At 44.4% G+C, this 14,722-nt stretch overlaps 2 protein-coding genes and 2 non-coding genes across 4 annotated transcripts in view; 3 read left to right on the top strand and 1 right to left on the bottom strand.

Annotated features, from left to right (window-relative positions):
• Ndufs1 (NADH:ubiquinone oxidoreductase core subunit S1) overlaps positions 1-10,019 on the bottom strand; it is a 37,075-nt gene extending 27,056 nt beyond the window's left edge. Inside the window, exons 1-4 of the mRNA XM_059278314.1 lie at positions 9,895-10,019; positions 5,058-5,123; positions 4,002-4,093; positions 3,266-3,373 (exon numbers count right to left, since the gene is read on the bottom strand). Of these exons, the coding sequence (XP_059134297.1) occupies positions 3,266-3,373; positions 4,002-4,093; positions 5,058-5,118 (261 nt within the window). The 5' untranslated portion in view covers positions 5,119-5,123; positions 9,895-10,019. The remainder of the gene's footprint in view (positions 1-3,265; positions 3,374-4,001; positions 4,094-5,057; positions 5,124-9,894) is intronic.
• Positions 10,020-10,166: 147 nt separating this feature from the next.
• Positions 10,167-13,108, top strand: Eef1b2 (eukaryotic translation elongation factor 1 beta 2). The gene is made up of 6 exons (XM_059278093.1): positions 10,167-10,624; positions 11,120-11,242; positions 11,834-11,960; positions 12,228-12,294; positions 12,683-12,808; positions 12,910-13,108. Exons 1-6 carry the CDS (start codon positions 10,545-10,547, stop codon positions 13,062-13,064), a joined length of 678 nt encoding a protein of 225 aa, XP_059134076.1. The 5' UTR covers positions 10,167-10,544; the 3' UTR covers positions 13,065-13,108.
• On the top strand, positions 12,072-12,150 carry LOC131923771 (small nucleolar RNA SNORD51). Its single transcript, XR_009382701.1, has one exon. It is a non-coding gene; the product is annotated as a small nucleolar RNA SNORD51 (small nucleolar RNA).
• On the top strand, positions 12,434-12,565 carry LOC131923775 (small nucleolar RNA SNORA41). Its single transcript, XR_009382703.1, has one exon. It is a non-coding gene; the product is annotated as a small nucleolar RNA SNORA41 (small nucleolar RNA).
• Positions 13,109-14,722: the final 1,614 nt, after the last annotated feature.

The following is a 14,722-nucleotide window of genomic DNA, read 5'->3' as shown; positions in this document are numbered from 1 at the left end:
TCATGGCAAATACCCCAGATCTCATTTCCTACTAAATAAATGGGCACATATCTTTTAAATTAAAATAAAAACAAAACAGAACAGGCAAAGAGCCCCAAGGGTTTAAGGAGATAGCTTAGTTGGGAGAGTGCTTGCTCTGTAAGCCTGAGAAGCACTCGAACTTAAGTTTCACCCCTAAAACGAGAATATTAAAAAAGCTGGGGGGCTGGAGAGATGGCTCACTGACTGCTCTTCCAGAGGTCCTGAGTTCAATTCCCAGCAACCACATGGTGGCTCACAACCATCTATAATGAGATCTGGTGCCCTCTTCTGGCCTGCAGAACACTGTATACATAATAAACAAATAAATCTTTAAAAAAAAAAAAAAAAAAAAAAAAAAGCTGGGCACAGTGGAGCATGCCTGTAATCTCAGCACTGGGGAGGCAAGGCAAGTGCATCCCTGGAGCTCACCCAGCTTAGCCTAACAAGAGGGACTGTCTCTAAAAAACAAGACGGAGAATCATGAGGAATGATACTTGGAGTTCACACGCCACCAGCCTTGTTTTCATTTGTAGGCACTGCTGAGTCACAGCTTTATGTACAAAATGCAATTACATAACCTAAAGTGAACTTCTCTTCAATTCTTTGTCAAGTGAAATGGCATAGCATAAACACTTCTATAAGCTACACACTCGCCATAATTAAGATACCGATAACTTGAGACCTGGCGGCAGCGGTAGCACACACCTTTAATCCCAGCACTTGGGAGGCAGAAGCAGACAGATCTCTGTGAGTTCAAGGCCAGCCTAGTCTACAGAGTGAGTTCCAAGACAGCCAGGGCTACACAGAGAACCCTGTCTCAAAAAAAGCAAAAAGAAGAAACCACCTTGCTGTGGGATGGTCTGTATGTCAGGTGTGTTGCTGATTGGTCAATAAATAAATCACTGATTGGCCAGTGGCTAGGCAGGAAGTATAGGCAGGACAAGGAGAATAAAGCTGGGAAGTGGAAGGCTGAGTCAGAGAGACACTGCCAGCTGCCACGATGACAAACAGCATGTGAAGCATGTAAGCCATGAGCCATGTGACAAGGTATAGATGAATGGAAATGGATTAATTTAAGCTGTAAGAACAGTTAGCAAGAAGCCTGCCACGGCCATACAGTTTGTAACCAATATAAGTCTCTGTGTTTACTTGGTCGGGTCTGGGCGGCTGTGGGACTGGCAGGTGAGAGAGATTTGTCCTGACTGTGGGCCAGGCAGGAAAACTATAGCAACAAATGGCGCCCAATGTGGGGCAAGAGTTTCCACCTAAAAACTGAGAAAAAAGATTCTAAAACGGAGCTAAAAACAGTTCCTAATTGTCTCTCTCAAATGAGCGGCAGCTGCTGGTTTGAGCTACTGGTGGGTTCCTAGCGTGCGTGCTCAATCTGCAGTATGGCAGGAATGAGGCCTCTACAAGTGGCACATTAAGCTGTGTGGTGGATTTAGCTTTTGCTAGTACAAAACAAAAAAAGAGGTTTCTGGGCTACATGCTGCTTGGATAAAAGCATAGACCCACGATAGCTCCCAGAGCTGGCGGAAAACGTAACACCGCCATGTTGGGAAGCTGAGGTGGGCGGAGCCAGCAGCCACAGCTGCTGCAGTTTAAAGCAATAGATTCACAATAAGACAGATTCAGATGTAATAGTTTACAATGTGTGTAAAATATACGTAGGCTTGAAAGAGACAAAAGGTGATATATACAGTTATATAAACAAATACATAGTTTTAAAAAATAAAGTCTTTAAAGAGACAGTAAAATTAATATAAAAAATAAGCCACGTGAAGATGAATATTACACAGAGAATCTGGATTGTGTTGTCTTTGGGATTTTTTTTTTAAAGATTTATTTATTTAATGTAGATGAATGCTCTATCTGCATGTGCCAGAAGAGGGCACCAGATCTCATTACAGATGGGTATGAGCCACCATGTGGTTGCTGTGACTTGAACTCAGGACCTCTGGAAGAGCAGTCAGTGCTCTTAACCTCTGAGCCATCTCTGCCGTGTCTTTGGGATTTTTAACTGCAGAAAAACATTTGATTGTAAAAGCTGTTGAGTTATGCCAAAATGTATATTTTAAAGGTACCTTGACTTCAAAATTTGGATGTAAGGATATGTTGCTTTGGAAAGGAGACTCTGCTTTTGTTCCCACAGAAAGCCAGAGGCTATGGATTTGTTCCAGATTAAGATACATCAGGTTTGACCAGCCAAGACCCCCTGAAAGGTCTCCGATGACACCATGGCCCAGATGATCCAACATCCAGAATGGTTTCAAGGCAACTGGCTCAGACGATACAGCCTCATGGACTATTCCATAATCCTAAAATTTTTTTGTGTCCCCATAAGATACAGCGCCCCCCTCCAGCAGGAAGTAGTAAGAGAAGCTACGCCCAAATTCCCAAATTATATGTAATTTTACTTTGTTAAGGTTAAAACCTTCCTTTTAAAAAAAAAAAAAAAAGAAAAGGGGAAGTGCTGTGGAATGGTCTGTATGTCAAGTGTGTTGCTGATTGGTCAATAAATAAATCACTGATTGGCCAGTGGCCAGGCAGGAAGTGTAGGCAGGACAAGGAGGAGAATAAAGCTGGGAAGTGGAAGGCTGAGTCAGAGAGACACTGCCAGCCGCCACGATGACAAACAGCATGTGAAGATGCCAGTAAGCCACGAGCCACGTGGCACGGTATAGATTTATAGAAATGGATTAATTTTTTTTTTAATCTATTTATTATATATACAGCATGCACGAGTGCAGGCCAGAAGAGGGCACCAGATCTCACTACAGATGGCTGTGAGCCACCATGTGGCTGCCGGGAACCGAACTCAGGACCTCTGGAAAAGCAGTCAGCGCTCCCAACCTCTGAGCCATCTCTCCAGCCCAGAAATGGATTAATTTAAGGTGTAAGAACAGTTAGCAAAAAGCCTGCCATGGCCATATAGTTTGTAACCAATATAAGTCTCTGTGTTTACTTGGTTGGGTCTGGGCGGCTGTGTGACTGGCAGGTGAGAGAGATTTGTCCTGATTGTGGGCCAGGCAGGAAAACTATAGCAACACCACCTTGAATTCCTAGACTTGTTATACCGCATTTATGTTTATGTAACACTTTTATCAATGTATTTCACTTTGAAATGAATCACCTACATAAAAAAATATTGAATTTATAGTAGTACTGATTTTAAAGAAAGTCTGCTGCAAGATTTAAATCTTCTCCCTCCACAGCATGCTATTGAATTCCAGGCATCACATACCTTTGGAGCCTTCTCAATTTCCACCAGGCACATCCTGCAGTTACCAGCCACAGACAGCCTTTCATGGTAACAGAACCGAGGGATCTGCATGCCAACCTTCTCACAAGCCTAGAAGACAAAGCCTAGTGTCAGAAGACCTTCACTTCGTTCTGTCCTCACTGAAGCAGAAGGCAGGGGGAATCCTTTATTACTAACATCCCCAAGTACTTCTCTCTGTCTTCACCCATTCTTATGTATGTTCCTGAAGAGATTTCACTCTTTGCTTTGATCCCAAACCCATTAGCTCTGAAGCTGTCTCAGGACATAAGAATCCTCAAAGTCCCCTCATTTTATATGTAAGAAATTAGATAAAGTATACAGTCTGTGGTGAAGTTTTTTCCCATTATCTGCTTTGAACCTCTGTCCACAAGTTTCTCTGTCAAATTTTTCCAGTGGCTTCATACCTGGACTTCCTTTTTTTGTTTGTTTGTTTGTTTGTTTGTTTGTTTGTTGAAACAAGGTTTCTCTGTGTAGTCCTGGCTGTCCTGGAACTCACTCTGTAGACCAGGCTGGCCTCCAACTCTTAGAAATTCTCCTCCTTCTGCCTCTCTAGTGCTGGGATTAAAGGCACATGCCACCACTGCCCGATGTCTAATGTTTTGTTTTGTTTCTAAACTAAACAGTACGAAGTAGTAATTTTTTAAACAAAAATCAGAGAACACAGACAGTAACAAAAATAATTACAGCATATGCATACCTGCAAGACAGTGGTTCCTGGTTCCACCATGACAGACTGACCGTCAACAAATACTTCAATCAAGTTACTTGCTGCTGTGCCAGTTGTTCGAACTGATCATCAAAACAATAGGTGAAAAACAAATGACCAGAGTTGAACTCATTACAGCAGAGCTGATGGACTAATCACATATACACATTTTCATTTTTACTAGTGCTGTCTCTAGATGCAAATTTCTTCAAGTACTAAATCAGCACAAAAGACAAGGTTTCTCTGTGTAGTTTTGGAGCCTGTCCTGGATCTCACTCTGTAGACCAAGCTGGCCTCGAACTCACAGAGATGTGCCTGCCTCTGCCTCCCGAGTGCTGGGACTAAAGGTATGTGCCACCACTGCCCGGTCTTAGTTGTCTACTTTTTTTTTTTTTTTAAAGATTTATTTATTTATTATGTATACAGCATGCATGACTGCAGGCCAGAAGAGGGCACCAGATCTCATTACAGGTGGTTGTGAGCCACCATGTGGTTGCTGGGAATTGAACTCAGGACCTCTGGAAGAGCAGCCAGTGCTCTTAACCTCTGAGCCATCTCTCCAGCCCTTAGTTGTCTACTTTAAATAAAGCTGAGACTTTAATATTGCTTTTCTTTTCTTTTTTTTTTTTTTTGGTTTTTCGAGACAGGGTTTCTCTGTGTAGCTTTGCGCCTTTCCTGGGACTCACTTGGTAGCCCAGGCTGGCCTCGAACTCACAGAGATCCGCCTGGCTCTGCCTCCCGAGTGCTGGGATTAAAGGCATGCACCACCACCGCCCGGCCTAATATTGCTTTTCAAAAACCAAATGACCACTGTTTTTTTGTTTTGATACAGAATGTAGTTTCTAATATTTTCTATTAAGTGTTTCTTGTAAACTAAAGAAGAGAAAATTTTATTTTGAAAATTCTTCTGTCAACTTGGATCAATTGTTGGTACTCTTATTTAATGTAAATTATGGGCTCAAAAATTTTTGAAGAAATACCTAATAGACCATGGAACTGACAAAGGTAAGTCTAATACTCATTAATATAAAACAAAACAAAACTTACCACATCCTTTAGAAGACTTAGAAAGGCCTATTAAGGCCCTTTTTACAGGTATCCTTAACATGATGGCTAAAAAACAAAACAAAGATGAATTATTATAGAGGGAAAAGAGCCACCTAATTATAAAGTATCTGGCATTGTTTTATGGTTTCATATTCTTATTCTAAAAGAATATTCAGAAGTCCTGATGTTTTCTATCAAGTTGTACATACAACATTCAGTCCCAGAAACATTAGCTTGTATAATGTCACATAACTAAGAAGTAGTCAGTATACAATAATCTTTGGGTCCTTGCACAGCTTTACAACTGAGCTACGTCTCCAGCCAAAAATCTGGGCTTTGTAATGCAAAGGGCAGTTTTGTCATAACCAGAGGGAAGTGGTAAGGGCCTGGAACACAGCTCAGTTGGGATACAATACACAAGAGTGTCTGCCTAGCATTCAGGAAGTCCTAAATTATAACCCCAGCACAGCATAAACTGGATTACACGCCTGTAATCCCAGAAGCTGGGGGGTGGGGGAGTGGAGGCAGGAGGATCAGAAGTTCAAGGTCATCTTCTGCTACATAGCAAGTTTGAACTCAGGCAGAGATACAGGAAACACTGTCTCAAAAGAAAAAGAATAAAGTAAAATAAATTGCAAAAATAACTATCGTTAATAGCTATTTAAAATAAATAAAGCACCCTTTTGCCCTCATCTCCTACCAGTATGTTGGGGTTTTTGTTTAAAACATGGTCTTGCTATTTATCTTGGTCAGTCTTGAAGCAATCCTCCTGCCTCTGCTTCCGGGTGCCACCACAACTGGCTTGAGTATGCACTTTCATGATATATGAATTATATGTGATCCTAAGATATTCTGAGGTAGCTCAGAAGTCAAAAGCCTTTGATGCATCTTAAGGACCATCATTCTGTGCTGAGGAGTATGTTTATCTCACAGACCTGCAATTTGCTTGTATTATGCTTCTATCCTGAGTGATCATGAACTCATGGAATCTTCCTACTTGAGTACCAATTCCCAAGAGCTCATAAAAATAAGCTTTAAAACAATGGTCCTCCGTTGGACCTGGTGTTACAGGACTGTAATCTCAGTAACTTGGGCCACCACGGCAGCAGGATCACATGTTCCAGGCCCGCCTAGACCTTGAATGAGTTCAATGTCAGCCTGGATAACCTGGTGAGATGCTGTCTCAAAAACAGAAAGGTGACTGGAGAAACTGAGCAGTTTAAAGCATTTGTTGCTCTCACAACCAACCATAACTGCAGTTAGTCTTCCTCTGTTCTCTGCAGGCCCCAGCACACACAGTGCACACGTATACATGCAGGCAAAACATCATATACAGAAAAGAAAGTAATTTTTTGTTGTTGTTATTAAAATAGCAGGGTTTCTCTGTGTAGCCCTGGCTGTCTTGGATCTCGCTCTGTAGACCAGGCTGGCCTTGAACTCAGAGATCCACCTGCCTCTGCCTCCTGAGTGCTGGGACTAAAGGTGTGTACTACCACTGCCTGTCCTGGAAGCATTTTCTTAATTGAGGTCCCCTCCTCTCTCGGATGACTTTAGCTTGTGTCAAGTTGACATAAAACTATGTAGCACAGTCTCTAAAACCATAATTTTTCTTTTGGAATTTTCAGAAGTTTTGTGTAGTCGGTTGGTTTGTTTGGTTTTGGTGACAGGATCTCATGTAGCTCAGGCTAGCCTTAAACTCCTGATTCTCCTGCCTTTATTGTCAGACTGCTGGGATTTCAGGGATATGCAAGATGAATAGTTTTCTATGTGTTTGTTTTTACCTATTAAAGATAGTAAGAAAAAAATTATGTGATTAGAACATATCAATATTAAAGAATTAGTAAAAAAAAAAAAGTTTCAATAGCAGTAGCAGTACTAATAGAAAATAATGTAAAACCAGATTTTGTTTCTTTTCCTTTTTAATTAAAAAAAAATAAGTATAAGTGTTCTGCCTGCATATATATATATATATTATAATATATATATATATATATATATCTGCTCACCATGAGCATGCTTGATGCCCGGGAGGCCAGGAGAGGCTATCAGACTCCCTGGGACTAGAGTTACAACAGCTGCTGAGTTGTCATCTAAGTTTTGAGAATCAAACCTGGGTCCTCTGGAAGAATAGCCAGGGAGGGGTCTTAACCACTGAGCCATCTCTCCAGTCCCAAAAGTACAGCCCACGCTGGTCTTGAATTCATGACCTGCCGGCCTCTACCTCTTCAACAGATCCTATGGCATGTACTACTACAAGCGGCTTTTAGCTACATAGAGATGAGACTGGCCTGAAACTCAGAGATCCATCCACAGGCCTCTAATCTCAAGTGCTGAGATTAAAGGCACTACCATTCCAGATAAAATAGAATCTTAAGCACTGTAAAGTCTGTAGTTATCACAAATGACCTATAATTAAAAGTTTCAGCCGGGCGGTGGTGGCGCACGCCTTTAATCCCAGCACTCATGAGGCAGAGCCAGGCAGATCTCTTGTGAGTTCGATGCCAGCCTGGTCTACAGAGCGAGATCCAGGACAGATACCAAAACTACACAGAGAAACCCTGTCTCGAAAAAAACAAACAAACAAAAAAGTTTCATTAATTCATAATTAATTTTATTTAATTAATTCCTTAATAACAGTAATCTACAATTTTCAATACTGAATTTGCAGACATCAAGTCTACTAGTAATTTCTGGTAAATCAATTATTGCTTCTTTATCTACAGAGCAGATTTACAATACTTTCTAGGGTGTTACTACTAGGTCAATGATTACCAACAGTTTAAAAACAAAGAAAAAATTTTCAATAAAAACAGACTTCAATTTAATCAGTAATGGCCACTGACAGGCAGTTGTAAAGTGCTCTTCGTTTGTGGCCCTTTTCTTTACTACCAGCATATACCATGTATTGATTTTACTATTCTACTTACTAAACTTGGGCTAAGCATGTAGCTTTAGTGGAGGACCACTTTCATAGTCTGCACTGGGCTGTATCCCTAGCACAGATAACAAAGAAACAAGCCCCCAACACTAAGCTGCAGGTGAATTATCAATTTTGGTACCTACTAGACTATAAAGTCCTTGACAAGAAATCTGACTATTGCCCTTTTCTGATGACTAGCACAGTGCCCTTACAAATTCCAGAATGGGCAGTACATACTCCATTAGAAAAAAGTATTGATGAGCATGGTAGCCCAAACCCATAATCCCAACACTGGGAATGAAGCTTGAGAGTCATGTATTTGAGGCCAGCCTGAGCTACATGATATAAAACCTGCACTAAATAGAGAGTTCAAGGATATACTGGCTTACACAGTATACAGTTTGTTTTGTTGTGGTTTTTTACTTTGGTGGTATTTTATTTTTGAGATAAATCTCACGTACCTCAGACTGACCTCAACCTTGCTATGAAGGCAAGGATCAACTTGGGACTCCTAAACCTCAGGCCTCACTTCCCAAGCAAGCGCCAGGATTGTAAACATGCGCCACCACGTCTAGATTGGTGTATGTTTGCTGTTGTTGTTTTTGTTTTTTACAATCATTTATTTACTTTGTGTGTGCTAGCATACATGCACGGCAGTGGGGCCTGTCTGTGTATGTGGAAGCCAAAGGACAACTATTGGGAGTCAGTTCCCGCCTTCCATCATGGGGTTCTGGGAATCAAACTCAGGTTGTCAGACTTGGCTGCAAGCATCATTACCAACTAAGCTATCCCGCCAGCCCTGATATGTGTTTCAGACATATTAGCTATCAAATAGGAACAAAAATAACTAACTACTCAAGACTAGGTGTAGCTCAGTTAGTAGAGTCCTTGCCCAGCATGCACAAAGTGCTGGGTTCAATCCTCCTGTCTCAGCCTCCCCATCGCTGGGATTATAGACAAGCACCACCACAACCTGGCACATCTCTATTATCTTGGCTGTGATAACTATAAAACAACTTTCTAAAAGTTGCTGATGCTCTGGCTTAGAACACTCCATTTAAGGATGCAAAACTCAGTGAGGAAAAAAAAAAGAAAAGAAAACATTCCCAGGAAAAAAGAAACCTAATGTTTACAATTCAGTGTGATCTTACAAACACTGACTCTCAAGAACCTGAAGACACTGCAGCTTCCTGATTTGCAGCTGGGCTCCGAGCTAACTTTTTAGGATTCCGTTTTTATGCATGTGTGCATGTGCATGTCTGTACGGGGGTCATGTGAGTGCCGGTGCTCACAGTCCAGAAGAGGGTGGAGAACCCCCTGGAGCACAGTGACAGGCAGTTGTGAGTCTCCTGACCTGGACAAGTGAGAACCGAACTCGGATCCTCTCCGCCAAGGTACTCTCTAACTGCTTAGCTAACCAGCCCCGGCTAACTTTTTTTTTTTTTTTTTTTTTTTTTACAGTTTTTGTCAGTTTTCCCCGTCAGGAGAATGAATAAAACACCACCCAACATGATCAATGAACCAGACAAAACAAACAGTAGTGCGGACAGCAGCAACCAAACAAGGATGCCTACCTAACGTTTAAGTCACTCGGGACACCGGGAAGCGAGCCGGTCTCCTCCCGTCAAGGCTACTCCCTGCTTTCCCCTGCAGAGGGAAAGAAGCTCGCAAGCCCGAGCTCCCAAAGGCCTTCTGATCTCTCTCCCTTCAGCTCCATCAGACCCGAAACCAAGAAGGCTGGTCAAGCCTCACCTGCCGGTACTCCCGGGTCCCCGCGGCGGCGGGGCGGGAGGCGGTACCCAGTCAAGGACAAGCGGAGGATGACTTGTCTGACCTAACGGACACAAGCCTGCCAAGGAATAAAAAAAACCCTGCTGGAAGCACGTCAGCCTCCCCCCGACCTAAACACGTCCTCACCTCCGCTCCGGCGCCCACCAGGCTGCTCCGCGGACTCGTCCGGATCTTCCTGACCCCTCAAGACCGGGCCGCTAAGTCAATATGGCGGCCGCGGCTAAGAACGTCAGCAGGACCCGGAGGACGGAAAGCCAGGAGGGACGAAAAACCCACGTACGACAATTTTCCCCCCCCGCCCCCCCCTTTGGGCCCCGTTCGGCAATTTCCGTCAGGCTGAGCGCGAGCCGGGAGGAAGCGGAGGAGACGAAAGGGGACCCGCAGTTCCGCCGGAAGTAGACGAGGCCTTAGAGGCCGAGCCTTTTCGTTCAACTCCGGCCCTTCGCGGGGCGTTTCCCTGAGTTCCGGAACCCTTGGAGGTAGGCGTTTTAAAATGCCTCTTTTATTAACTTCTCGCCAAGCGCCACGGGAGGCCCGCGGACCACCTGCGGGCCGTGTAATTCGCGAGTCCCGGGCGGACGCGGAGGAACGAGACTCGGAACGTCCTTTGACCTTTAACCCCTAGCCGGTGCAGCGGAGGGAAACGCCTCCGTCTCTATATAAGGACTTTTCCGGCCGGCCCGGGCCCTTTTTTTTTCCCCCCTCAGCGCCGGCCGCGGGCCTCTGGCGCTCTTTTCCCTCCGCGGCTGCCGGGCGTCCGAGCTCCAGCCGACGCCATGGGTTTCGGAGACCTGAAAACCCCCGCCGGCCTCCAGGTGCTCAACGATTACCTGGCGGACAAGAGCTACATCGAGGGGTGAGCCGGGAGGCCGGGGCCACGTGGCCCGGGCGGGCGGGCGGGCGGGCGGGCGGACGGGCTCGGCGGGAGGGAAGCGGGGGTCGCCTGGCACGAGGGGAAGCCGAGCCCGGGTCTCACGGGGCCCGGATGCCGCCGGAGCAGGAGCTCCCGGGAGGGGCCGCAGGCGGGGTGATTGAAGCGTGCTGGGTGGGTGTCCGTAGGGGCTGCGATCGAACTTCTTCCGCGTCTTTGGGGAGTTCATACATTCAAACCCGGGGCTAGGCTGATTGGAAGGTGGTAGCCCTTGAGATCTTTCCTACGTGGCAGAGAGTCTCGGCTTGCACAGGTTCGAAACAGATGGTCGGTGCACTGAGTTAAGAGCAACCAAAGCAACTTGCTAGCCCCATGGTAGCCCCCACGAGTTAGTTTGACGGATGCAGGGGTTGTCACAGACTCGCTGGTGTTCGTGTCTTTTCTTTTAAAGGTGTGTGCACTTGTTTTTGTCGCCGGCAGGTACGTGCCATCCCAAGCCGATGTGGCAGTGTTTGAAGCAGTCTCTGGCCCCCCGCCCGCCGACCTGTGCCATGCCCTGCGCTGGTATAATCACATCAAGTCTTACGAGAAAGAGAAAGCCAGGTAAAAAACAAATGTCTTTGCTGCCTGGATTTTCACATGGCAAAATGGGACCCAGGTTAAAGGTTACTTTAGCTTTGTTGGGCTAGCTGAATTTCTTGTGACCTTAAAAGGCCGAGAGACTGAAGTCCCCCATTTTCTCGTGGAACAGGTAGAACGTGGACAACAGCAGTTCAGCTTTACTCCACACCTCCCTGCCAGTGTGCTCCGGCCTGGGGGGGCCATCGCTGGGGTGAGAGGGTTAGCTCATTCACTGAGCCCCTGGCCATTCTTCTGTAACTACCAGCAAGGGTGGAGAGTTTGGGGAAGTGGACGCCAGTTAACTAAGAGTGGAAGTGAGCATACTTAATGAAATCTCACAGAGATGTTCATTCTGAAAGAGTTAAACCATAGTGAGTACTGAGTGTGATGTCTCCCATGGTACTAACGTTTGCTGGCTGAAGAGTTGGACACACATAGAATATTTACCTGGGATTATGCTAAAGGATAAATAGCCAAAACAGGAGGGATTGTTACTGGGAAAGAAGGATTTTGTGTTTTGTCCAGAAAAGTATGTGACACCGACCTAATCGTGACAGACTGTTTGTTTTAAAGCCTGCCAGGAGTGAAGAAATCTTTGGGCAAGTATGGCCCTGCCAGTGTGGAAGACACCACAGGAAGTGGAGCTGCGGATGCTAAGGACGATGACGACATTGATCTCTTCGGGTCTGATGATGAGGAGGTATGGCCGGCTGTTTCTCTGAGCATGTTGATGAGGCAGTGTGGCTTCAAGCCTGAGTGTAGATGCTGTAGTCACTGCCCTTGCTTGGTCATCTGCCTTGGAAAGTTAGCACTGGGTACATGATGAATGAAACCAAATCACCATCTTTCGGCTGAGCTCCTGATGGATTTGCTTTTTTCTGATAAACCTGGTCATTTTTGTAATGACCCTGTCACTACATTTTTACAGAAGATAACCAATTCTGTGAAATTTTTTTGTCCTGTACAGGAAAGTGAAGAAGCAAAGAGGCTCCGAGAAGAGCGCCTTGCGCAGTATGAATCAAAGAAAGCTAAAAGTAGGTGACTTGACAGTTCACCTTCACTGTCAAATGACGAGAGTGGTCTTTTCCAAAGCTCCCCCAAAGTGATTTTATTATTTTCCAATTTCACTGAATGGGTCAATATAGTCTTCAATAACCAGCTTGCCTCATAAACATCCACAGCTACTGGTCTACAGCTGTTCTTATGGTAGCAGTTGTAGCATTCCTCTGTGGGAAAGAAACTGGTACACCATTTAATGCCTCTTTCTTAGCCAAACAGAAAGAGGAATGTGCGTGACACACACAAAGTACATTCTGTATGTTTTTCGGCAAGAAGATGGTCTGCTTCATCACAAACAGATTTGGCCGAGGGTGAGGTGTTCAGTTGGGTGTTTGAGTGTAATGCATGTCTAATCTTTTTTAGAGCCTGTGGTTGTTGCCAAGTCTTCCATCTTACTAGATGTGAAGCCTTGGGACGATGAGACAGACATGACGAAATTGGAGGAGTGTGTCAGAAGCATTCAAGCAGATGGCTTGGTGTGGGGTTCTTGTAAGTGTAATGAGCATGGTTTGAAGTTGGGATTGATGTACATATTCAATTTTTACAACATTAACAGTCTCCTAACTTTTTCTCTTGATGTTGTTTTTTAGCCAAATTGGTCCCCGTGGGATATGGAATCAAAAAGCTTCAAATACAGTGTGTAGTTGAAGATGATAAGGTTGGCACAGACATGCTGGAGGAGCAGATCACTGCTTTTGAGGACTACGTGCAGTCCATGGATGTGGCTGCTTTTAACAAAATCTAAAGTCATCCTCAAGTCAGTGCACTTGAATAAAAGCTTGAAAATAACCCTTGGCTCTTGATTCTACAATGGTATATGTCTTCATTTCGAGGGAAAGGATTCAGTGGCTATGTAATTCATAAGTAATGAAAACTTGGGGGCTGGAAAGAACTCAGCAGGCAAGTCACTTGGGCCAAGCTTGATGGCCAGTCTGAGTTTAACCCATATGGTGGAAGGCGAGTACTGACTCCCAGAAGTTGTCTTTTAACCAACATGTGTGTTTCATGCATTACATGACCACACACAGCATTAAACAAAAAACTGATGTAGTGTTATTAAACGTTTAGCAATTTTAGTATAATTTTGTAGCCATTGGTGATACAATTCTGTGGCTGTCAGCAATACATGGTACTCATGGATATGGTCTATTGTGACCAGACATCTTCAAGATTAGTTTTTTGAAAAATTGAGGGCTGGAGAGATGGCTCAGAGGTTAAGAGCACTGGCTGTTCTCACATGGTGGCTCACAACCATGTGTAATGAGATCTGGTGCCCTCTTCTGGCGTATACGTGTACGTGCTGGCAGAACACTGTATACATAATAAAGCTTTTAAAAAGAAAAAAAAATTTGAATCTTGGGCCAGTAAGATGATTCGGCACTAAGGGTGCTCACCTCTAACACTTACCACCTTGTTTCAGTCCCTAGAGCCTAGGTGGGGAGTAGAGTGCCAATTTTGGGAAATGGTCCTCTGACCTTCACATGGACACCACCCATACACACAAAAAAATGTTTTCTTCATCAGTGATATGTATGTGCACCACATGAATGCCTGGGGCCTGAGGAGTTCAGAAGAGGGTGTTAGCTCCCCTAGAACTGGAGTTCTAGGTGGATATTAGCTGCTATGTAGGTGTTGGTGCCCAAGTGTTCCTAATTGTTAATCCTCCACCCCCAAAAAGTTTTAGATGCCACTGTACCAGAGGAGGTAAGTTATACAAGTAAATTGCCATTTACAGATGTTAGGAATTTATAGAGGTTGAACCTTTTAGAAGTGTAATCTGTGTGGTGGTGGTGGTCCATTCCTGTAATCTCCGAGACAGGTGGATCCCAGTTTGAGGCCAGCTTGGTCTACAGAGTGAGTTCCAGGACAGCCAGGGCTACACAGGGAAACAATCTGAAAAAATTAAAGTGGTGTTAGTATTATGTCCTAGAGGGCATTGTGTAGGTAACTGGTTCCCCAGCCTCCCACACTTGAGGTTCTTAGGTAGATTCCTAAATTGGTTGAGTGCTGGCTGGGGTAGGCAGTATGCTAAAAGCTACTACCATGGGTTGTACCGCCTTGGAAGTACAGCTGTGGGACTTGATGTTAAATACCAGATGCAGTTACTATAGTTTTTTGTTTGGACGTTGTGTCTTTAAAAGCTTTGCCTATTTTGTAGACGGAGATTCAGAAAACTAAGTAATCCAGGGTTATTTCACTGAACTGGACAGTACTCTTGCTCTTAGTCTAGTGAGGAAAGCTTCACATTGTAAAGATTTATTAAAATTAGCACTGAGGAAAATGCACTTAAATAGACAAGCAGCCAGAAATAGGGAAATTTTTTCATGGTTGTTAGGATCGTAAGGGCCAGCAGAGGGCAGTGTCAAGACCATGAGAGCCAGCAGAGGACTGTCAGAACCATGA

This window comes from Peromyscus eremicus, chromosome 13, assembly GCF_949786415.1.
Source record: "Peromyscus eremicus chromosome 13, PerEre_H2_v1, whole genome shotgun sequence".
In the NCBI taxonomy this organism is placed as follows: Eukaryota; Metazoa; Chordata; class Mammalia; order Rodentia; family Cricetidae; genus Peromyscus; species Peromyscus eremicus.
The sequence above is the reverse complement of the archived record's forward strand: the minus strand, read 5'-3'. Positions and strand labels throughout refer to the sequence as shown.